The sequence below is a fragment of the Hakea prostrata genome, chromosome 7 (assembly GCF_041222555.1).
Source record: "Hakea prostrata isolate BN-2017 chromosome 7, UWA_Hpros_2, whole genome shotgun sequence".
NCBI classification, from domain to species: domain Eukaryota; kingdom Viridiplantae; phylum Streptophyta; class Magnoliopsida; order Proteales; family Proteaceae; genus Hakea; species Hakea prostrata.
Window position 1 is genome coordinate 22,619,262 of NC_142606.1, and position 25,573 is coordinate 22,644,834.

At 39.0% G+C, this 25,573-nt stretch overlaps 1 protein-coding gene across 1 annotated transcript; it reads left to right on the forward strand.

Moving 5' to 3' along the window:
- Positions 1-3,706: 3,706 nt before the first annotated feature.
- On the forward strand, positions 3,707-25,573 carry LOC149010613 (GDT1-like protein 5). The gene is made up of 6 exons (XM_089163752.1): positions 3,707-3,934; positions 4,021-4,089; positions 23,015-23,074; positions 23,188-23,235; positions 24,529-24,617; positions 24,747-25,573. The coding sequence occupies exons 1-6, from the start codon at positions 3,914-3,916 to the stop codon at positions 24,916-24,918; spliced, it is 459 nt and encodes a 152-aa protein (XP_089019878.1). The 5' UTR covers positions 3,707-3,913; the 3' UTR covers positions 24,919-25,573.

The window sequence follows — 25,573 nt, forward strand, 5'->3', positions numbered from 1 at the left end:
TCAGCTTATCTCTTTGATTCAACGGTTTCTCAAGAACATTGTTTCTTTAGCTAGGTTTCACAGCAAGGTACTATTTTTCTTCTCTTTCTTTGTTCAATTTGCTTGTATCTGGAGATCCTAGTTGTGGAACAAAGGTTTGTTCTAATTTTACTTCTTTTAGGATTTTAAATCTTTTTAATTCTTATGAAAACTTCCTTGCTTTTTTTCAAGTTGCGATGAGTCATTAACATGTTTTAGAACGAAAATACATTAAATAGGGCTGCAAAATGGAATTTTCAAAATTGCAATTTTTTCACAAAACCAAGTTGGTTGCCTGGGGCAACTAGGGTAGTCAACCAACCCCTGAAACTTTTGTTCAGGAGCGGAACCAATGCCCTGAAAGTCCAAGCTCTACCCTGGTTCCTATTCTATGCTATAGAAGGGTTCTATCTAATTTTGGGGACCTTCTACACGTGTCCTCACAATATATTTGATCCATCTACTAAGTTCGTCAACGTCCGAGTTAGATTTCCTTCCAAACTCTGACAAAACTCTCAACTCAATATCATTTCTATATATTTCCATTGGTTCAGAATACAACCCAATGGTCTCCACTTAGATGACCCACAATTGCCTTTTACCTACGCTCCAAATTTTCAGACCTACAATAAGGATTTTCGAGTTAGGATTTTGGGGGATTTCATAATTCTCCCTTCACCCATCTTCTTCCTACCCCTTGCGTCGCTATCTCTCAATCTCTCTCTAACTCACCATGAAAGTGGAAAGACATAAAACTTGAACAAAATCTGCGTGATTGGTCAACCAAGGTTCAGCGGCGCTGCCTCCGACATGGGCTGCAACCCACTAGATTGCTACCCAACAGTCATTGTAGGCAGTGTGGTGCAAGGCGGTAATCGGCGGAGACTACTATTGCATTAGCTCGGGAGGTGATCTTATTAAGGTAACGGTGGTTGGGAAAGATAATGGCTGATCCAATGTAGAAGCCTCCACCATGGAAGTAGATGAGGAGAGGTAGTTTCTTTTTGTTATTAACATCTTGATTGTCAGAGTTTAGGAAGGTATAAACAAGCAGAGATGCCAAATTCCAGTGAGAAATGATGTCTTTTGATGAGACATGGGTTTTTGGATTGTTGAGAGGAGGGACAAAGTTTGAACGCATGAGTTGCTCGACTTGGCCCATTTTGTAGACATGAACGAGAGGGAAAAGCTCTTTTGCTTCTTCTTGGTCACTGCAATCCATGGCTACTGGAGTCTGGGATGGAAGGGAAGAAGCAGTGGAGGGGTAGACAATGGAGACTGATAGTGAGTTACTTCAATCAAAGAGAGGACACCCTCCACCTATACGACAAAATGCCTATGAAAATTTGAAATTCTTTTCTTACTGTCAAGGCAATTACTCTAGAGGATGACTGAACCCCCACAAAAACAATACAAAGAGAGCATCGATCGCTCTGTTCCTCAAAGAACCACTTTGTTGTGCTTTCTTCTTCAACTACGTTCCTTTTCTTCTGAATGAAGAAACAAATTTACTGATCGTGGCTAGTACTGGAGGTTTGACCACCAGGTTACAGAGATCCTAATGCTTCGATCTTCAATTCTCCAAAACCACGTAACTGGAAACCGCCTCCTCTCCCTCTAACATACAACTTAGCAGTTTTCGCTTGAATTGCTGCAGGCCCTCTATGTTGATATGAATTTCAAAAAACCAGTAAGATTCAGACAATCTGTGTGCCCATAGATGAAGATGGGTGAAGGGATTCTCACTTCACCCACCTATGGATTAGATAAGAGAGGGTTAATGTTAAAAGGGCATTTAGGTAATTGTACCCATCACTTAACATCAAAACTTAACTATGGCCCTGTGGGTAACTTGTAATGCATGTGGATACTATGTAATTTTAAACATAATAGTGGGTGGTTACAAGTTTCACCTCTAAAATAGTGGGTGCCGTGTAATGTGCTAAAAATAAATGATGTAAGTTATAATGTAGAAACTTTGCTATACTGCAACGTGGCACATGAACAATAAGCCAATCTTGCAAGTTAAGAGTTCAAACTTGAATGTACAATATCATTCACCTTAGTTTAGATCGCTTAGATGCATTATACCTAAACAAAACATCCCTCTTTTCTCTTTTAGGAATATTTTTCTTACAAATGGAACGGCACGTTTCAAAAGAACATCTCACACATCTCTCCTATAAGTCCTTTTCTCCTAAAAGATCCACCCTCATCATTCTCTATGTATTTTATTAGTAAACGCAAAAGTATGAATATTGCATAACTACTAAGATGGTCTACATATGTCCATTTTGGTACAGTCGGAGTGCAAAAAAAATCGTGTTCACCAATAATTCAACAATAGTTCCTTTGGTGTTGTCTTGACCTTCTAGTCTTAGGCTTTGCTTTTCTATAGCTCATTTTGTTTATTTGCTTTGAGTCATTTGGTGTTGTTGATCATTGTCTTTGTTTTCTATATATTAACACCCCAAAACTTCTTTCCTTGTAGGTTAAGGAATTTTTTTTCATTCATTAAAATAAAAGAAAAAAAAAATAACATGTCATTGCTAACTGAAGCAGTGTTGAGCGCCCCTCTTTTTCTGTCCGTTGCCCAAATTTCATCCTTCAAATACTTTTTAGAAGATTTAACAATACTTTATAAAAAAAAATTTGAATATAAGATTCCTTTAACAAGATACTAAATTGCCATAGAATTTTACGTGGCATATTTTCTTATTCAATCATAATAAAAGACAAAATTTCACTTAGAATATAAGATTCTTTAACAATATGCTAAATTGCGAATAGAATTTTTATGGCATATTTTCTTATCTAATCATAACAAAAGACAAAATTTCACCTTCATTTCCAGGCGACATTTGTACCAGTAATTCAAAAAAGGAGACTACTTTAAGAACCAAAGAAGAGATGTAAAGTGGCGTCATTTTCAATCCTTAAAAGGAAAGACAAGGAGTAGGGGAGTTAACCGTTCCAATGTAGGGTAGATGGAATCATGGAAAGAGTAAATGGAGGACAAAAGAAGTAATGGTGATGAGACCGCGAATGCGGCTTGTAATAGGAAAAAACAAAATGAACTTGAATATTGCGCATTAAATGCGCAATGCTTACTGCTTAAATCTGGACTCGGGACTGTAGGCAGTACAAAGATGCACATTAAATGCGCAATACTGAAGTGAAACTAGAAAAAATAACCATGTGATTGGATGGGACTGACTCAAATACTGTGCTTAAATTCGCAATATCTACTGCTAACAGTCGATATTGAAATCTTGATTTCAACAGTTCTTCTTACATATGGTTCTCGACCGTTGGCAGACAGTGTACAATGTACAACACTGAAGTTAAACCCCGATTGAAAAGACAAGGAAGAGCTTTGGTGGAAGATAACTAGAAAGAAGAAATAGCAAGAAAAAGCCAGGGAAAGAAACCAGCTTAGAGTGAGGAGAAAAGACAAGGAAGAGCGTTCCCTCCAGAAAACTGTTCCAAGTTCATTTTTTTTGTGTTTGGGAATGCACGATTTTTGGTTGTTTTTGGTCAAATCGTAGTTTTTTTTTTGGTCAACAAATAAAATTCATATCATTAAGTACAAGAGTGTAAGTGACGCCAGAAAAGAGACATCAACCATGAATCGTAATTTTGTTTAATTGACCAGATAATGGTGGGTGAGTCACAAACTGAGAAGTAATGATTTTTTAATTTCAGAAGTACTGTTACCCAAAAAACATAAAATAAAAATTCAGAAGTATTTAACTGAACAGATACAACCAGGGGAGTTAGAACTAATGCATTTCAGATATCACCCGGAGAATGTGAACTTGCTCTTCCACTGTCCACCGCACTCCTCTTCCTCTCACTCTGACCTCTCTGTGTGTGTGGGCAATAGTGACCAAAGATGACTATGTCACTGCTAGAGGTATTGCAATGAAAAGCTTTAACAAAGCTTACTGGGTAGAGAGGTGTCTTAACTCATTGATCGTTTTTTCTTTCTTGTGATTCCAGGGTTTCACCAAGTCCCTTGCAATGACTGTGCTTTCTGAGGTTGGGGACTACACCTTCTGCGTTGCTGCGGTAAGCAGATGGTTGTTATATTGCTAGTCTTGCTTGTGTTCATGTGATTTGTTTCTCCCCGTTAAATTGGTTTCTTCTGTCATTTCGATGCATAAGAGTTCCTTTCTGAACTCATTGCACTGGCCAACGTATAGCAACTTTCCAATTCAAAAAAGACTTGTTTATCCACTGTCAAATGTACTTCACTGGGTGTGAAGATTCTTTTGGTAATACTACTGGAGGATTGTTTCTTCCCTTTGTACTTGCCTCCGCCTTTATGTAGTTTCTTTATAAAATTTGCCTCATCAACTTCACCTCAGAATTGTAGTCTCCAAACCTTACACTCTGGGGGAACCAGGGGTGGATCTCCTTGAACCTGGTTTGGACCTGCTCAATGAGACAAAAAGGTGAATAGGTTGACATCGAGGACTAGGAAGCCACCTCTGATGATCAACTTAGTAAGTAGAAGCAGCAACTTTCCCCAGAGGATTGGGATTTGTGGCCCTAAACTAAGAAGATGCAAAGCTGAGGAACCATTTCACTAGAGTTGGAGTGAATAACGAGTTACTTCAACTGAAATTAGTTTTTGGTACTTATGGGAGAACTTGTTTACTCCTAGTCGTTGGATGACTTGTCCTGATCCTACACTTCAGAGTCCCTATTGGGGTTGCTACAGCTTAATATTCTGTTTTCTTAATTGGACTTGTAATTTCCATTGTGGTTGCATCAGTCTTGCAAGCTTTATTTGAGTGTCCCGAGTTCCCTTTGTGGTCGTTTCCTTCACGTTGGCATGTCCGGCTGCCCTTGCGTTAGTGGGATTAGTTACCATTTATGGTTCCATTCTCATTATGATAGGGGTGTCAATTTGTAGCTTGAACAATTATAACCAAATTCCACCGGCTTGAACCAAACCTTAATGGGCTGTGTTTGGGCTAAGGGGGGCAGTGCTCGCACTAGTCCGAACCGAACTGCAACCCGTTATAACCCGTTTTATAGTTTTACTACTCTTCTTATGAATGACAAATTAGAAAAAAGAGAAATAAGAAGAGCATGCCTCAAAGTTTACAACTGTCATGTGTGAGTTCCATGTATTATGGTTAAACTAATGTACTAAATTTCCTTTTTCTTTTGGTTTTTTTTTTTTGGGGGGGGGGGGGTTATGCGATTGTTGGTTGGTGCATCTTCTCATGAAGAACTTTTTTGGATATCCTTGTTTGGTAGTTGTTTATTTATTTATTTTGTTATGTGATTATGTTGTTTATATGTTTTTCTTGTGTTATGAATTTACAAGACCTTTAAAAAAGAATCATATCTGCTGATTTTAAGGTGGTGCTAGAATTTGAAACTGCTAAGCACATTCTTCTTGAATATTATGACAAAAAATGTTGGATTACAGTTGCCCTTCGAATGCAATTTAACATGATTGTGGTTATTACTCTTCCAAGCACCGTTGCCATCATAATTATCCATCTGTGAATATGTGTTGTCTTTTTCTACTTCTTAGATATATGATTTCCTTTTTTACTTTGTTATATAACCTTGCTGTCTTATAGTTTGTTATAGTCTGATTGTTTCCAAAGTCTTTTATGTAGTCTAAACCATTAGCCCAAACCGTTAGTCAACCCGAACCCAAACCGCACCAAACTGAAACCGGTCTGAAACTGTTATTTTCCTAAAGGGCCGTGTTTGGGCTAAGTGTTTCTTAGCCCGAAACAGTTAAGCCCAGCCCGAAACCACTCCAAACTGCACCCAAGAAAGCTGGCTGAACCCTCTAGGAGGGATATTTTGGTCACTTTAATCCTAATTTGGTGGCTGGTTTTTATTTTCAGAATTTTATCTTTATTTTCTAATGAGTTTTAGTCAGTTAGGAAGTCCAGTTTGAGTTGGTTGTAGATTAGATAGACTCTTTTAGGAAGAGGGTTCCTATCTTTTAGGAGGGTTCTTATCTTTTAGGAGGATTCTTATGATCAGAGTTTGTTTTGAGTTAGTTATTGAGTCCTTGGTTATCTTAAACTATAGCACATGTGCCATTAGAGTTTTAATTAAAATAGAATTCAGGCATGTGCTTATTAGAGACTTAGAGTTTGAGATAATTTATTTTCAGCATGTGTCTTTTCCAGATTCGAATTCAAGAATCCAGATCATGTGGTGGGATCCTAGTTTGTTAAGGAATCCCACTTAATGTTAGAGTCTTTTAGTAGGCTATAAATAAGCCTATTGTTCTTTTTAATTCCTTAAGTCTAATTATGTGATGAATTAGAAAACTGAGTTTTGAGGACTGTGGTTCCTATTTGAGGGAGCATGTTGGATTTTAGAGAAAAGCTTTCTTCTTCAATGATCTGCAACTTTGTTTAGTGTTCTTCTCCAACAACTCCAGCATCCTCTTCCAAGTCCAGCAGCCATTAACAGCCTACAGCAAGCTTCAACAAGTAAGTACAGCCCCTCCCCTACCCTGTGATCCAACCAAGGACCCTCCCCCACCTTCCCTCTCGTGTGCAAGCATCCCCAGCCCCTCCCACACCCCTGCAGCAGCCAAGAAGCCCTTCCCCACCCCTGCGCAACTAGAGCCCTCCCTGTTGCTGCCGCAGCAGAGCAGCAGCATCCCCAGCCCCCCTATGGCTCCTAGATTCCTTCCCCCACCCTTCCTTGCGATACTCTAGGCAGCAACCCCACCCGCCCCACACCTTGCAGCACGCTTTCCCCTTCTCTTTCTCCCTTCTTTCCCTCTCTTCTCTTCATTGCACCCTCCCCGCTCTTCTGTCTAACTTGTGGCAACAGTAGCAGACAAAAAAAAGAAGGAAAGGAAAAGAAAGGAAGAAAGAGAGAAAGGGAAAGAAAAGAAAAAGGAAAAGAAAGGAAAAGATTCAAGAAATTGCCCAAGATTTTCAGTTCCTGGAATTACTTTTTCCCTAAATTCCCCTTTCAACCCATATGGATCTAAAGATTAGTTGGTTTCTTTTTTACCAATCCTTAGAATAATATGTACCCTTCCTCTTTATTTTGTTACATACCATATTGACCTTGGATATCTCAGAACCATTCCAATGGGAAATTGTTAACCATTTCAAAATTTTCCCTACTATCTCATCAGACCCATTTGGTTTTCCCAAGGGCTTCCATCCAACGCCCATCTATTTGTTGAGAAACACAATATTGGTGTAATGGCTTATGGATCAATGATCTCAAGCCCTCTATTTATAATTAAGTGGAAAGTACACTATTACAAGGAATAGAATTTTACATGAATACAAACTCTAATTTAACTCCTATACAAACTCTAGTTGAACTCCTAATAGAATCCAACACTCCCCCTCAAGTTGAGGCATAGATATTAGTCATGCCCAACTTGCCTACAATAGGAAGGAAATTTCTTTCGTTCAAACCCTTAGTGAAAACATCTGTTACTTGGTCTCCAGATCTTACAAAAAGCTTACAGATAAGTCCTTGTTCCAACTTTCCTTTGACAAAAAACCTGTCAATTTCAATGTGCTTAGTTCGATCATGTTGCACCGGATTATTAGCAATACTAATAGCAGCCTTGTTGTCATAATATAACATCATAGGGTTTGGAACTTGGACTCCAATATCTTACAGCAAGCCTTTCAACCATAGTAGCTCACAAACTCCACGAACCATAGCTCTATATTCAGCTTCGATACTAGATAAAGCTACCACATTCTGTTTCTTACTTCTCCAAGTAACTAGATTACCTCCAACAAAGGTACAGTAACTTGAAATTGACTTCCTGTCTAGAGACCCAGCCCAGTCTGCATCAGTGTATGCTTCTACTTTTAGATTATCAATGGCCGTGACAAAAGTATTCCTTTTCCAGGTGTTCCCTTCAAATACTGTAGTATTCTGATAACAACATTTATATGAGCTAAATATGGATCATGCATGAATTGGCTCACTATACCTACAGTATAAGCGATGTCTGGCCTGGTGTGGGACAAGTAAATAAGCTTCCCTACCAGTCTTTGGTATCTTCTTTTGTCCACTGGTTCTCCCTCTTTTTCTTTAAGTTTAACTCCAGCTTCAATAGGGGTATCAACTGCTTTACACCCCAACATTCCCACTTCTGATAATAAATCTAGGACATACTTTCTTTGGGATAGGGATATACCTTTCTTTGATCGAGCCACCTCAATCCCTAAGAAATACTGTAACTTCCTTAGATCTTTAATTTCAAACTCTCTGCCAAGAAAGTCCTTCAATTTTTGAATTTCTTCACCATCATTCCCTGTGATGACAATATCGTCTTATGTTAGTACCTGACTTCTTGACAAATAGTGTATGATCAACATTGCTTTGCTTGTACCCAATAGAAGTCATTGCCTTCAGGAGGCGTCCAAACCAGCATCTAGGAGACTGTTTTAACTTATAAATTGACCTCTTCAACCGACAAACTTTCCCTGCAGTATTGTCATCGGAGAAACCATGTGGGATTTTCATATAGACCTCTTTTGCTAACTCCCCATGTAAGAAGGCATTCTTTACGTCTAGTTGGTGCAAGTTCCAGTCTTTGTTCACAGCTACAGACAACAGAACTCTGACAGTGTTTAGTTTTGCAACAGGGGCAAAGGTCTCCTGATAATCAATCCCATAGGTCTGGGTAAACCCCTTTGCAACTAGTCTAGCTTTCAACTTGTTGACTGATCCATCCATATTTTGTTTAACCAAAAATACCCATTTGCAGCCCACTGATTTTTTTCCTGGAGGAAGTGTAATCAGCTCCCAAGTGTCATTTTTCTTTATTGCCTGCATTTCCTTTACCATAGCTGCCTTTCATCTCGTATCAGCATAGGCTTCCTGCTAACTTTTAGGAACAGATACAGATAACAGAGAGGATATAAAAGCACGGTGGGAGTCAGACAAAGAGTTATAAGAAACATATTTAGCTATGGGATGTTGAGTACAAGATCTGACCCTTTTTCTAACAGCAATAGGAAGATCAGAAGAAGATACCTTAAGGGGAACAGTAGAATCTGATTCTAGAGCAGGAGACTGAAGTGGTAACGTATCACCTTTCTCCACCTGCTTTAGCCGGTTGTATTTCTTCCTCTGATAAGTTTGTTACCTCCTTATTTTGGTCAATCTGATTTTGAAAGACACCAATAGTGTGTCTCACAGGAGTGGTCTCCCCCTAGCTAGGTTCTTCACATGGTTCAGAAATCGAAGGGGAGGATTAGAGTCCTCAGGTATACTGGCCGAAGTCTCCCCTTGGTTAGAAAACTCTTCTGGGACTTTTAAGTTGTGTTGGTGTGTGATAGGAAGATCTAGAGTCGGAAAGAACATCTCTCCTCCTCTAAGACTCTCCCCCTGGAGAGGTGTAAAGTAAGGGCAAAACTCATGAAAAATTACATCCATGGATACAATGGTTTTCCTGGAAGGAGGATGATAACATTTGTACCCTTTCTGAGTAGCAGAATACCCAAAAAATATGCAGCGTAGGCCGCGGGGAGCCAACTTACTTTGGTGGGCTGTGATTCTGGCATAACACACACATTCAAAAACCTTTGGGGAAATAACAAAAGAAGAGGCACCCTGAAGAATCTCATTAGGACATTTAAAACCAAGTATCCTATTGGGCATCCTATTCATAAGGTAAGAAGCAATGAGTATAGCATCTGTTAGAAAACAAGCTTTAAACAATCAAAATAGCAGTTGAACTTGAACAAAGAAAAGAGAGAAGAAGAAGAAGAGAAGAGAGATGAAGAACTAGTAGAAAAGACCTGTGATTTTTAGCTAAAGAGTCTAGAATCACAGAGCACTTTTATTTATAGCTTCTAATGAATCTAATACAACTTGAGAGACAAGTAATTGCCCTCTAGAAGAAGGAAACAAAATATTACAGCTTTAGTAACTTCCTAACTCCTAAAATAGAAAGTTCAGAAAATAGAAACTACCACCAAAATAGAAACTATGCTTTCTAAAAAACTCCCAAAACTTATGTAGCAAGATTCCCACATTAGAAATAGAAAATATAATCAAAACAACAGCAAAATACTGTTCACGTGAACAGTAAAAACACTGTTCACGTGAACAGTAAAAACACTGTTCACGTGAACAGTAACTCCAAATTTATGTTTACTTTAACACTCCCCCTCAAGCTGGAGCATACAAATCTCCCATGCCTAGCTTGCAACATATAGACTGAAAACTTGGTCTGAACAGAGCTTTGGTGAACAAATCAGCTAGTTGGTCAGTAGAACTCACAAAAGGAGTTGCTATAAGCTTCTTCTTCATTGCATCACGCACAAAATGACAATCTACCTCTATATGCTTCGTTCTCTCATGGAACACTGGATTACTAGCAATGTAAGTGGTTGCCTGATTATCACAAAACATTTTCATAGGGGCAGAAACTGGAAATCCTATTTCCTCTAACAATGAACGAAGCCACATCAATTCAGCAGCGGTGTGGGCCATAGCCCTATACTCAGCTTCAGCACTAGATCGAGCAATGGTGGACTGTTTCTTACTCTTCCAAGTCACAAGATTTCCACTAAGAAAAGTACAATAACCTGTGGTTGACTGGCGATCAATGACGGATCCAGCCCAATCTGCATCAGAAAAGGGCAACCAAGTCCATACTCCGATTTGGTCGATAGATGAGCCCTTTTTCGGGCGCACTTTTGAGGTACCGAAGCACTCTCATCGCTGCATCCCAATGAGCCTTCCTAGGAGACTGCATAAATTGACTCAACACACTAGCAGAATAAGAAATATCAGGACGAGTAACAGTAAGATAAATAAGTTTCCCAATAAGACTCCTGTAACGATGGACATCATCTAACAAGTCACCATCATCACGTCCTAACTTCAACTGAGGATCCATGGGAATGTCACTAGGTTTAGAAGCAAGCATGCCAGTCTCAGTCAAAAGATCTAACGCATACTTTCTTTGTGACAAACTTACTCCTTTTTTATTGCAGATCACTTCAATCCCCAAGAAATATTGTAGATCACCTAAATCTTTGGTTTGGAAATATTTTTGTAAGTGTGCCTTAACTGTATGGATTGCATCAACATCATTGCCTGAAAGGACAATATCATCAACATAAACTGCCATAATGACAACACAATCACCCTGCCATCTAACAAACATAGAGTGATCGAATAACACCAGTACAAAACCAAAAGACTCCACGGTCTTGCTAAATTTCTCAAACCAAGCCCGTGGAGACTGTTTTGAGTCCATAAATCGCTTTATGAAGCCTCGCAAAACACAAACACTTGCTCCTCCCCCCCGAGCAACATACCCCTGGAGGTTGCTCCATGTAAACTTCTTCATGAAGATCACCATATAAGAATGTATTTTTTATGTCAAGCTGAAAAAGAGTCCAATCATAATTCACAACCAAAGATATCAAGACACGGACACTAATTAAGTCTTGCCACGGGAGAAAAAGTCTCAAAATAATCTACACCATATGTTTGTGTATAGCCCTTAGCCACCAAGCGGGCCTTAAGCCTTTCAACCGTACCATCGAAATGGTACTTAATTGTATACACCCACCGACAATGGACCACATCTTTCCCAGGAGGTAAGTTGACTAAAGACCATGTATGACGAGAATGTAAAGCATCCATTTCCACATCCATAGCGGCTTTCCAGCCAGGAATTTTAAGAGCATCGGTATGATGGGTTGGAATATGAACGGCAGACATAGACAAAGCAAGGCAACGAAAGCTAGGAGGGAGATGAGAGGTAGAAACAAAATTGGAAACAGGATAAACAATGTTAGAGTGTAAAGTGCAAGTACGAGTACCTTTCCTTAAAGCAATTGGTAAGTCATCTGAAGGCAGAGTGGGATCTCCACTAGAAGAATCCGCCGGTGGAGAGGATGAAGAAGGAACATCCGTAGGGCCAGCTTCAGGCTCCACTAAAGGAGAGCCGCTAATATTGTTAGGAGGAACTCTACCATCCACTATATGTTCGGGCAACTTATGTCTTCGCTGATAAACCCGTAGAGGAACATTGCTAGTGGAAGGAACTAAAGAGGGAATAGGAGGAGTATCATCCAAAACATTTTCAACAAACACATATTGACTTAGATAATAAGGAGTGTCTTCAAAAAAGGTCACATCGCACTTGTAAATTGTTTGCGAAGAACCGGATCATAACAATGAAAACCTTTTTGAGTGCGTGAGTACCCAAGAAAAATACACTTAATAGAACAGGGGGAAAGTTTATCCAAAGGATGTGGTATGTGAACAAAACACACAACCATAAATTTTGGGTGGAACTGAAAACGGTTCTCTATTGGGAAAAACAATTGAAAAAGGAGATTTTTCAGAAAGCAAAGGCAGAGGCATGTGGTTAATTAAATGACCAGCAGTCAAAATTGCATCACACCAGTAACTTTTTGGAACATTCATCTGAATCAAAATAGTGCGTGCAACCTCCAAGAGGTGACGATTTTTGCGTTCAGCCACTCCATTTTGTTGGGGAGTGAATGAACAACTGGTTTGATGAATCATTCCAAGAGAATCACACAAGTTAGATATATCATGTTGCACATATTCTAAAGCATTATCAGACCGAAAAATTTTAATAGAAAGAGAAAATTGAGTCCGAATTTCATGAATAAAACTTTTAAATGTAGTTAAGAACTCTGTCCGATCCTTTAAAAGATACAACCATGTAAGATGGGAGAAATCGTCCACAAAAGTAACAAAATATCGAAAACCATGCCTATTACTAATTCTACAAGGGCCCCAAATATCGGAATGAACAAGAGAAAATAAGGACTCACTACGAGAGATAGAGCGTGGAGGATAGGTGGCACGATGATGCTTCCCTAACTCACACGCTTCACAATTTAATCTAGACACTGATTTAAAAGAAGGAAATAAAATTTTTAATCTAGGTAAAGACAGATGGCCTAAACGACAGTGCCACTGGAGAGCATCTACACAATCATCAGAAAGAACCGCAATAGGGGTAGCATAGTCCAGATAGTAGAGTCCGTTCCTTTCACACCCTCCACCAATTGTCTTCCTCGTGTGAAGGTCCTGGAAAACACAATAAGTGGGAGTAAAAGTCACAGAGCAGTTTAGTGCTTTAGTTAATTGACTAACAGATAATAAGTTAAAAGGAAAGTTAGCAACATGAAGTACGGATGATAAAGTAAGAGAAGGTGTAGGAGAAACACTTCCACAACCTAGAATAGGTGTGGAAGTCCCATTAGCTATGACAACAGAATTTTTAGTGGTAGATTTAGAAAAAGAGTTAAAAAGTGATGACTTACCAGTCATATGGGAAGAGGCCCCTGAATCGATAATCCAAGGGGTGGGAGTAGAAGTGAGAAGTGCTGTGTTACCTGCATGAGAAAGTGTGGCAGCGAAGTACTAGTGGATGTGGAAGCGCCGGTTTCAATATTTTGCAATCGGCGAAGGATTTGGCTTACATCATCTCTTAGGAGTCTTAGACAAGTCCCCCCGAAGAAGATCCAGAACCACTATCGTTGTTTGCTACAGTATCAGTACCACCATCAGAAACGGCGTGATTGGCAAGGTGCTTGGCCCACTCTGGTTTTCCATGTTTGGCCCAACAAGCTTCCACTAAGTGCCCTGTTTTACCGCAATGAGTACAAAGTCGAGATGTCTTATCAGACAGTTGAACACCCCGACCTCCAAAAGACCTACTAACTCCCCCTGAACCACGACCACGTCCCCTTCCATAAGAGGTAGTGAAGGCTGAATTTTCTCCTTTAGAACTTTTGTTTGGAGAACTCCCTTCAGGCAAGGCAATACGTTGAAGTCTAGAATATGCTTCACTAAGATTAGGGACATACTCACCAGCAAGAAGATGTCCTTTGACAGATTTCAGTTCAGGGTTCAATCCTGCAAGAAACTTAGACACAAAAAATTCATTCCGTTGGGCCTTTAACTTCTCTATATCAGTGGTGAGAGGTTGAAAGACATTCAACTCCTCCATCATGCCTTTAAAGGAGTTGTAATAATCCTGCAGAGACTTGTCAGCTTGCTGAAATTGAAATAGCTTTTCATAAATACTAAAAATCTGAGTCATATTTTTAGCTTAGGAATAAGTCTCTTGCAAATCATCCCATATTCCCTTTGCAGTCTTATGGAACATAACATTCACTGCAATATCAGGTGCCATACTATTCCACATCCAAATTTTGATGATTGCATCATCTTGGATCTAACTAAAATAAGAGTTGTCAGTCTCAGCAGGAGGTTCATCCTCAATGAACTTAAGCTTACCTTTTGCAAGTATGTACACCCGAACCGCTTGTGACCACAACAAGTAATTAGAACTACCTTTGAGCTTGATAGATGTAATTTGAACGTTTACATGATCTCCTTGAGATCCTTTTGATTCAGCCGTACTCATGATTGAGTCACGTGTAAGTGAAGACATTAAACTGAGGTAGATAGCACTCAAATCAGTTTTCCAAAACTTGAAGTAGAATGAGCAGAAATTTTTTTTTCTGCAACCTTAGGACAGAATAGGAGAAAAAAAAAAGAGGGTAGCAAAGGTATCCAAGTTCTGGAACGTGTAAGAGTAAGGTAATAGGTAGAGAAGATCAGTTCACATTATTATCTGATCTAACAGTCCATAATATACAGCATTAGGTGGCTGCACACCAAGGAAACAAAAAAAAAAAAAAAAAAAAAGAATTTCAGAATAGAATATTGAGAACAACACTATTTTGATTCAAAAAAGCTTTGATACCATGTTAGAAAACAAGCTTTAAACAATCAAAATAGCAGTTGAACTTGAACAAAGAAAAGAGAGAAGAAGAAGAAGAGAAGAGAGATGAAGAACTAGTAGAAAAGACCTGTGATTCTTAGCTAAAGAGTCTAGAATCACAGAGCACTTTTATTTATAGCTTCTAATGAGTCTAATACAACTTGAGAGACAAGTAATTGCCCTCTAGAAGAAGGAAACAAAATATTACAGCTTTAGTAACTTCCTAACTCCTAAAATAGAAAGTTCAGAAAATAGAAACTACCACCAAAATAGAAACTATGCTTTCTAAAAAACTCCCAAAACTTATGTAGCAAGATTCCCACATTAGAAATAGAAAATATAATCAAAACAACAGCAAAATACTGTTCACGTGAACAGTAAAAACACTGTTCACGTGAACAATAACTCCAAATTTATGTTTACTTTAACAGCATCACTTTAATATTGGTCAGGTACATTCATAGCAATCATAATGGAACGAGCTATCTCTAAGAGATGCCGATTCTTCCTTTCGGCAACCCCATTTTGGGCAGCCGTATCAACACAACTGGTCTGATGTATTATGCCAGAGTTAGAGAGATATCTTTGAAATTCACCATCAATATACTCTGTGCCATTGTCACTGCGAAGGATCTTCACAGTGGCATTGCACTGAGTTTTAATCATATTATGAAAATCACGAAAACATCGGAAAACCTCATTTTTTTGTTTTAAAAGATAAATCCATGTAGAACGAGAGTGAATCAATAAAAGTAACAAAGTACCTATGGTCAGTAATAGACACATGTCGGCAAGGACCCCCACACATCAGTATGAATTAGCATAAAAGGAATAGGTTTTCTATTATGAAGAGAAGGTAAATAAGTTGAACGAGTCTGCTTCGCAAAAATGCAGGCTTCACAAAAAAAATTATCCTCATTACAAGAAGAAACCAAATCAAGAAATATTTTCTTAAGAGTTCCTAGAGTGGGGTGACCTAGCCTACGGTGCCACTGATGAAGGTCTGATATTACCGAATGGACCGGATTATAAGATGTAGTCAAAGCGACGCAAATTCTCCAATCGGCTCGAGCAAATAAAGTCCATTGCCTAGTTACCACGTCCAATCTCCTTCTCCGTGACAAGATCCTGGAAGACACAATAAGATGGGGAAAAAATCATTTTACGATTCAAGTCATGTGTAAGACTACTGATAGAGAGCAAGTTAGTAGAGAAAGAAGGAACATGTAAAACTTTAGACAAAGAAAGTGATGGAGAATGCTGAATGGTCCATTTTCCAGCAATGGAAGAATAGGAGCCATCAGCAATTCGAACTTTATCCTTTCTAGAAGTTGGAGAATATTGTAAGAAAGAGGAGGATAAACCTGTTATATGATCTGTGGCTCCTGTATCAATGATCCAAGGAGTAGAAACTGAAGAAGCTTGAAAGCCTGTAAAAGTTTTACCTGAAGTAGCAAGGTAGGAGTTGGTATGGGTAGTAGAGGAAGCAGTGGTCGAGGCTGTACCGGCAGTAGAAGACTGCAAAATAGGTTGCAGAGTAACGAACTCCTCCTGTGAAAAACCAACGTCTGCAGAGGGTGTGGTGGAAACTGTCTAAGAAAGATTAGCCTTTGTTTTTCCCTTTCTTTGTGCTCGTTTTTGCTCAAAATCAGTAGGCTTCCCATGCAGTTTCCAACAATTTGCCTTGGTATGATATGGTTTGTGACAGTGCTCACACTTGACAATCTCCTTAGCCGGATCAGATTTAGTGCGAACAGACTGTAAAGCTGATTTCTCCATAATAGGAGTATGAAGCATGACTAATCGACGACTTCCCTCACACTGAACAAGAGCATAAGAATTTTCTAGTGTAGGAAAGGGAGAATGACTTAAGACTTGTACTCTGATCTGATCGTACTCCACATTCAAACCTACTAAGAAGTCATATACCCGAATTTTATCAATGTGCTTCCTATAAGTAGTCACATCATCTAGGTTACTGGGATGATAATCCCCATAATGATCCAACTCCTGCCAAAGAGATCGCAACTCAGCATAATATTGGGCCACTGTCAGTTCCTTTTGGGTAGTCTCATGAAGCTTCTTTCGTAGCTCATAAACCTGTGCATCATTCCCCAACTGTCCATAAGTTTCAGTAGTAGCCTTCCAGATTTGGGCTGTAGTATCAAGTAATAGGTAACCCTGGGCAATATTTGTATGCATGGAATTCAAAAGGAATGACATAATAAAAGAGTCATTCGAGATCCATTTATCCTGTGAAACGCCTGTGGTAGTAGGTTTGATAGTGGTGCCCGTAATGTGTCCAACAAGTCCTCTTCCGGCAATAGTCAGGTAAGCAGATCGGGACCAAATCAAATAATTTGTCCCATCAAAGCTTACCGAAAGAGGATGAAGAGTGGGGTAATGTTCGGAGCTAGTGGGAGCAGGAGTACCATCAATAATTGTTATGTTGACAAAATTATCTGCAGTTCTTCAGTCTTCGACCTTTCGAAGTAACAAAAATGTTGCAGAATGCAATAGCCGAACAACCCAAAACAATTCTAAGTAATGATAACACGTGAAAAGTATCTCCTCAGGTTACCTCCAATTAGTATATTGTTGAACCAAAGTACACCAGGAAAGTTTCCAGGAAAGATTGGAGGGACACAATCGGTCCGCTTAAATACCAGACTCCTTAGACAAAATTTTCCTAGACATGCTCTTAATCACCCAATATATATTTTCAGGATACTTGAAAAGAAAACAAACACGGTCCAAAGAGCAATGGGTCCAAATACTTTTTTTTTTTGGCTAATAGAACCAGAGAAAAAAAATTTGGTTTGGTCTACTGGTTTTTGGCTAATAGAACCAGAGACAAAAAATCTGGTTTGGTTTATTGGTTTTTGGCTAATAGAACCAAAGAAAAAAGGAAAAAAATATGGTTCTGGTCTAGTCTATTTCATACGATGGGTTTTGGCTGAAAGGAATGTGTTGGACAATGAACCAAGAACTGAACCAAACAATGAACTAAAACCCGAACCAGAAGTTGAACCGAAAACTCAAGCAACTAAATCAATAACCAATCGACTTATCTTCTTCCTCAGACCTGAAAAATCGAAGACGAGGACACCTCAGACGATGGCAATGGGGATGTAAGCAGGCGACGGCGATGGCGACGGAAGCAGAGTCTGAGACGATGATGGTGATGCTACCCTTGCTTTGCGATTATGTACAGAACTATTTGTGTTGTGCACGATTGGAGCGATTGAGAAGATGATGCAGCAGCAGTAGTAACAATCTTTCTTCTTGTTCTTCCACTTCTACCGTTTCAACAATGGAGATTGAGTTATCTGAGCCGTGACGATGGCTAAGATGATGGCTGAAGGTGACTGTGGCGGAACTTCGATGGCGGAACTTCGATCTTTTTTTTCTTCTTGGTTTTGTCGAATTGATCTCACTGTATGCTTGGTACTGAAGAACAACCAGAAAGGGCAATGAGATTCTGGGTCTTCAATGGGTTTGAAGGATTTCCAGAAAGAAAAGGTGATGGGCGATGAGTTTCGATACTCTTTCTGCGATAGCGGGAGAGAGGCGAGGAGGTAGGTTCGACACTCCTCTTTTTTTCCTTCTCACTTCCCTAATCAAATTTAGGCCCATCTGGTTTTCCCAAGGGCTTCCATCCAACGCCCATCTATTTTTAAGCAACCCTTAAGTACCATACAAATTTTGCATTATTTACTGGAAGTTTCTAGACAGTTCCTTAATTCTGGGGAATGTTTTCAAGAAACACTAACCTTAGAATTGGATTTACATTAGATAACTTTCAGAGTTAGTGGAAAAGGGTGTTGGAGGATATTCTCGGGCGCAGGTAGAGCTTGACCAAACCGGGGGGACTTTAAGAGGATGAGGGAGTTGCTGACTGAGCAGTGGAAGAAAGGAATTTTCTTCAATAGGAGCTTGCCATAATGGACAAGGAGATTATTACAGTTGGTTAAGTTGTACTAGAAGTTCAATTCTGTTAGAGTTTTGGTTCATGTGATTTTATATTTTTTGTTACCCAAGTAAAGGTATTTATGTAATATTGCTCTTTCCACTTTATAAATAAAGGGCTTGGGATCACATTGATTAATTCAAGCCATTTTACTACAATCGATTTTCTCAACATGGTATTAAAGCTAAAGGTCGATTAGGGAAGAAGGAAAAGAAAGAAAAAAAAAGAAGGAAAAAAGAGGGAACTAGAGAAATCGATTCTCTCTCTCTCTCTCTCTCTCTCTCTCTCTCTCTCTCGATTTTCCTCATTGTAGCAACTCTATCATTGTCGCTGCTTCCACCTCCTCCGCCATTTGCAACTGAAGAATAGAGATCGTACTGCAAAAACAGAAGGACCATACTTGCAAGTATCACCAAACTATCACCTTTGATCCTTTTTATTCAACCTTGCGAGCTTCAAACTACTAGAAAAAAAAAAAAAAAAAAAAAAAAAACATGCATCCTCTTCTTCATTCGCCATGCTTCCTTCACATCAGCTCTTAACTACAGCTGGTTTGGGTTTTCGACCCTAGTTTCCACCATGCTCCCTTCCAACACTAATTTCCCCAGAAAAAAGAAAAGAAAACCCGATGTTTCAGGGGTCTCTTTTGTGAATTTGCATATATCTAGTGTTTATTTGTGATTCTCCATATTAAATGGGTCTATTGTGATTTTCTATTATATCCAAGGGTTTGTTTGTGATTTCCCATATATCTAGGGGCTATTTGTGATTTTCCATATATTTGGGGGTTTATTTGTGATTTTTCATATATTTAGGGGTCTATTTGTGATTTATCATATATCTAGGGGTCTCTTTCGTTAAAAAAAAGAGAGATGCTGTCCTTTATCATATGAATCTTATAACTCCTTAGATTTGTTTGGATGGTCCGGCTATTACATTTTGTGATGCTTCAATTGTTTTTGAAAAGGTGAAGTCTGAAGAACTGTAGACAATTTTTTTTGGCATGGCAACCATTGATGGTACTATTGCTCCCATTGGCTTTGAACATTACCCCACTCTTCCTCATCTTTCGGTAAAATTTGATGGAACAAATTATTTGATCTGGTCTCGATCTGCATGCCTGACTATTGCCGAAAGATGACTTATTGGACACATTATGGGCACCATTATCCAACCTACCACCATAGGTGTTCATATAATAAATGGATCTCGAATGACTCTCTTATCATGTCGTTTCTTTTGAATTCCATGAATCCAAATATTGCCCGTGGATACTTATTACTTGATATTGCAACCTAGATCTGGAAGGCTACTACATAAACATATGGACAATTAGGGACTGATGCACAGATTTATGAGATATGGAAGAAGCTTTATGAGACTACCCAAAAGGAATTGACTGTGGCTTAGTATTATGCTGAGTTGTGATTTCTTTGGATCATTATAGGGATTATCACCCCATTAATTCGAATGATGTGGCTACTTACAGAAAGCATGTTGATAAGATTCGGGTATATAACTTCTTGGCGGGTTTGAATGTAGAGTATAATTAGATCAAGATACAAGTATTGAGTCGCTTCCCCTTTCCTACACTAGAACATTCTTATGCCCTTGTTCAGTGTGAGGAAAGCCGTCAATTAGCCATGCTCCATGCTCTTATTATGGAGAAATTAGCCCTACAGTCTGTTAGCACCAAATCTGATTCGACCCAGGAGATTGTCAAGTGTGAGCATTATCACAAACCATATTATACCAAGGCCAACTGTTAGAAGCTCCATGGGAAGCTAGCTGATTTTGAGCAGAAAGGAGGACAAAGAAGGGAAAACTGAAGGCTAATCTTTTTGAGATGGTTTCCACAACACCCTCTGTAGACATTGGTTTTTCATAGAAGGAGTTAGCTACTTTGGGATGTATTTTGCAGTCTTCTACTACTGGTGCAGCCTCTACTACTGCTTCCTCCACTACCCGTAGAGTTTCTTCAATCTTGGACCTTCTTTGATCAGATTGAACAGAACCAAAAGTTGCACTAGCAAACACTCATAAGAAGCACTCAAAATCTAGGAGAAATATTAATAATCTGAACTATGGAGGCTTAAGATAGATGGGAAACTATTTGGCAAGGAATGCACCAGAGCAGTTAAGAAGAACAAGGTTGGTTCACTTTTGAATCAACCCCAGTTCTTGCAAATCTTGATTTGAAACCCTATTTACCTTCTAAATTCAATATTCCTCATATGAATCATAACTTGAAATTTATCGATCCAAACTTGATGAACTTGGTGAGCATATCATAGGCACTAGATCTGGATTCTTTCTGAGTTTCATCCAATTCTGAATCCATTAGACCCCCCAAACCCATCTCAAAAGAATGATCTCATATCACCTCTTTTGCCTTAACCATCAGAGCACTAAGCCATTCTGCCTTAAGGTTATCCATCAATAGCAGCAAAAAACATCCCATCATAGCCTCAAACTTCGATTCCCTTTCCACAGGCCATAACCAAATCTATCCTAAACCTTTATTCTTGGAGCCTGGAACCAATTCTAGCCTAGATCTTTGGCAACTTATCCTTCATTCAATTGAGTCTAATCAACTTGTTGGAGGATACTGCTATAGAGAATCCTCAGGTGTTGGGAGAGGTTGTTTGAAGGGATTGTGCTTGGGAGAATGATTGACTGTGAGAAGAGCTCATTCAGTCAATAAGCGAGGTTGAGGAGAAGTTTTCATCCAAAAGGGAAAATCAAGCGAGTTTCAGAGAAGTGCACAAGAAGGCTATTCATCTGGAGAATAATCTTACGAATTTGCATGCTCATAAGGGGGGTCGGAGGAGGGTGTACATCTAGCTCTAGGTTGAGACACTTCGCTTGGAGAGTGACAAGAGAGGATGAAGAAAACAGAATACATATTGGTGGCCACTTTGAATTCTACTTGACAAAGTATTGACCTGGTAAGGAGCAGCCAGCTTGAAGTGGAGCATAGGTTGCAGGCAGCAAGATGAGCGTCAGGCTCTTGTTAATTCATACTCTACCAAAATGTCGGGGGCAAATGCTCATAAGGAAGTTTGCTGGAAGGAGGTAATGCAGGACTGGGGTGTTGTGGCTGATCAAATGTCTGCAGATGGAGTTGCAGTTCTCACAGGTTGGTCAGTTCTTCAAGTGGTACAGCAGATAGAGTTGCAAGATTTTGAGGATCTTGATACCATCATTGAAGTGTATGATGTATTCAGAATACATGGATATGGTGTGCTTGACCTTCCTGAAGTTTGCGAAGAGAGGAATGATTATGCAGGGTCTATTCCTTGAGAAATTTCCTGATAGTTTCATTGCCGGAAATCTGGGGGAAGAAGTGGGAGGGAGAATAGATAGCTGAAGGTGAAGAGGAAGAAGAATGTTTGGAGAGGAATTCTCCTAGTTGAAAGAAGGTGTTGGTGTTGCATATGGGACTGTGGAGGGGATCCTCAAATTCACTTGCTGGCTATTGCTGCCTGAATCTTCCTTTCTAGTGGTCTGGTTCTGAATCTATCTATACAGCCTAAACCGCAAGAAACCAAGGGTACAGCCTAAACCACAAGAAACCAAGGGTAAGCATCCTCAGAGGTGGCCCAGGGTTAAGCTCTTCAGTGACTAGATCAGATCATGATAGAAAAATAGATAATCAAAGATTAGGGACCTGGGATCAGAGGTGCAAATGGAAAGCTTAGGTTCATTCTCTAGTGATGAAACCTGCATGTGTTTTCTCTCTCTCCACCTCTCGGTGTCTGAATGTCCTCCCTTTGGAGTTCTCCTTCACATTATATGTCCTTAATTTCTTTTGGAGGGAACAGTTACTTGTCGTTGTCAGCTTATGACCGTTGTCCTCTCTGTCAGGTTTTGTGTTTGAGCCTTCTCATATGCCCTTCCCTGCGCTGTGATGTTACACTGTTTTGCCTGTTGGCTGAGGATTCATTACCTGATTGTTTTTGGTTCAACCATTCAACAGCCCTCTAAATGTCACCATGTTATATGTGGGTGTATAATTGCTTTATGAGTTATGACACATTGACACAAACTGAAGATACCGATATACCATTCAAAGGTAAGCATCATTTAACAGCTTAGAATCTGAAGATACAGAGACTCTTAATACTTTATATGATCACAGTTCTTATATTATTCTATTTCTTCTTTTGGTCCTGTTTTTCCCTGATTCTTTATGGTCATTGTTAATTCTAGAGGTACTGATTGTTGTCTGACATCATGTTGCATGTCTTAAGATCTTGGCTATGCGCAATCCGAGGAGGCCTGTTTTTGCAGGCTGCATGGCATCTTCAGTGGTAAGCGTGCTTACTGCGTTTATTTATTTTAAACTGAGTTTATTTATTTTAAGTACTACAGTCGTTTTCTATTTCTTCAGTCTTCTGGTTACAAAAAATGTTACTATTTGCAGGTGATGACTATTCTTTCTGCTCTTGTTGGTTGGGCAGCTCCAAGCTTGGTAAAATCCATGTCTCTATGGTTCCACCAATTCATTCTTGAACAGAGAATAGATCATTAAATCATGTGTAAAATTATTGCTCTGTCATATTGAGGTGGTTTCAATCAAATTGAATAGAAAGTTGTAAAGGTTCAATATAGATAGTATATCTTTTTTGACATCATTTATATAATGAATCTAAGAGAACTGTAATGTATTAACACAGATATAAAGGTCTAAAAGAGAACAAGAGACTTGACCATCTCATATTTATCACTTAAAACATGATATTTTACTAGCATGAACACACCAGCCAGTTTCCAAGTACCTAAATCAGCCTCCCCTTAGTCCCCTATCCAACCAACAGAAGCAGAAGTCCTCTAGCTCAATTGTCTAGGGTAGTAGTGTGTTTCTGTTACATATGTAGAAATCTATTAAATTAAAAGAAGTAAAAATAGGTGAAGGAAGAGAGTAAGTAGTAAAAATAAGCATGAGGATTGAGGAAATAGGAGAAACAATAGATGATTTATGGGTGTATAGAGAAAAAAAAAGTGCCTCCTTTAACATTATTATTATTATTTTATATATTTTCATTCTCAGTTCAAGGATGTTTATCCTACAACAGAGCAGTTGTGTCCCTCCCCCCACTACACTACCATTGTCTCTCATTCATAACCTAAAACCAGAGTCATCATGTGCTTAGGTGAGCAAGGCATTCACTAGGCGACACCTAGATGGCCAAGGCATTCACAAGGTGACACCTAGATGGTCAGGCGCCACCAAAGCGCCTCAACACCTATGATGCCTTGACAGCTGTGCCTAAAATACTCGGCATAACTTCCCATACAACAATTACTTCCAAATATACTACCACAGATGTGATTGTATGAACTAACATAATAGCTTTACACATTAAATATATAATGAAGTAAATACAAAGTTACTCTCACACACACGAGGTTCCACGTAGGCATGTATGTTACAAATGAACAGTTACAGTCTACTGAGGGGAACAAAAAGTCATTTGCAGTCCACGCTTGCTCTGACCTGGGGGGAAAAAGATAAAAAAGTTCAGTATAATAATAATTGTTTACTTGCTTGTAATTAGCCTTTAGTCAATGGAGGTTGCTTATACATGGGCTTTAATCAAAAGGCTGCATGTAATTGTGGAATTTTTAGTTCTAACTTCTATAAATACTATGCTCGGTAGAAGATCCATTGATCATCAGCTCAGCTATGAACTACACTAGATGTTTTTATTGATCTTTCAGTTGTGAACTATACTAAATATTGTAATGTGATCGTGGAAGACAGATTTCTCGTAAATGGGCACACCATGTAACCACCATACTGTTTTTTGTATTTGGGCTTTGGTCTTTATGGGAAGCATACACCGAAGATGGGTAATCTCTACCTTCTATTTTCATCCTTAGAAGTTGTTGGCATTTGCATAGTTGTATTTCATGCTTATTACGTTATTCAGGAAGTTAGATTTTTTGCACTGATGTTTTCCAATATCTCTTATCCCACAGTGATGAAAATGAGTTAGAGGAGGTTGAAGAAAAATTGGTATGTGTTCTGAAAACACCCTTCCCAACACCCCCCCCCTGCGTGTGTGAAAAAAGGCAAAGAAGAAAAAAAAAACTCTTTTGTGCAATTGGTTTTCTAATTGAAGTTTATTCCAGAAATTTAGACTCTAATTGACACAGGATGCAAAGTAGGAAATGGTCTTAATTATGGGTTCAGAGCTTTTAATGCACATTGCTTTCCAATAGAATACACACATGAAAGATTTATGACATTCCTTACCAGAAGAGAGGATAGATTGGTTCGTGTATCAAAACATAAGAAGTGAACTCAGTTTCTTTCCACTCATAGTGAAGAGAGAATCTTTTCATCCATCTGATTTTCTCATTGCTTTGCAAGAGCGTATTATGAATCATAAATAATCAGGGCGAAGATACATTATAAACCCTAGTTCCAACCGTAGTGTTACATCACCATTGGTACCTTTGGTGTATGAAAACTTAACCTAATAAAAGAAACACTGGTAAAATTTAAATGCAAATGAGAAGAAGCACTTGAAGAAATAACTGAAGTAACCTTGTAATGACCTCCCAGCCCTCATTTTAATTATACGAAAAGGTTGGCTGTGGTGGGTGCTTCCTATAGGCATGGCGCATGCTTCCAGATCGAAATCTGTTGAAAGATTGATGCAGATCCAGTACCAAATTGTCCTATTTTCCCTTAAAATCAACCTAGGATTGAAAGATACAATGTTGGGCTTTTTTTTTAATATGTTTGTGTGGTCATGAACCTATTCTATGGACCCAAAAGTTTAGCACTTAGGTTAAGTATG

What these genes read in the sequence shown, in the direction of transcription:
- LOC149010613 (XM_089163752.1), top strand. Translation starts at nt 3,914, where the DNA reads ATGACTATGTCACTGCTAGAG. An exon ending in TGACTATGTCACTGCTAGAG is followed by an intron (nt 3,935 to 4,020) that starts GTATTGCAATGA and finishes TTGTGATTCCAG; the next exon opens with GGTTTCACCAAGTCCCTTGC. An exon ending in GAAGCATACACCGAAGATGG is followed by an intron (nt 24,618 to 24,746) that starts GTAATCTCTACC and finishes CTTATCCCACAG; the next exon opens with TGATGAAAATGAGTTAGAGG.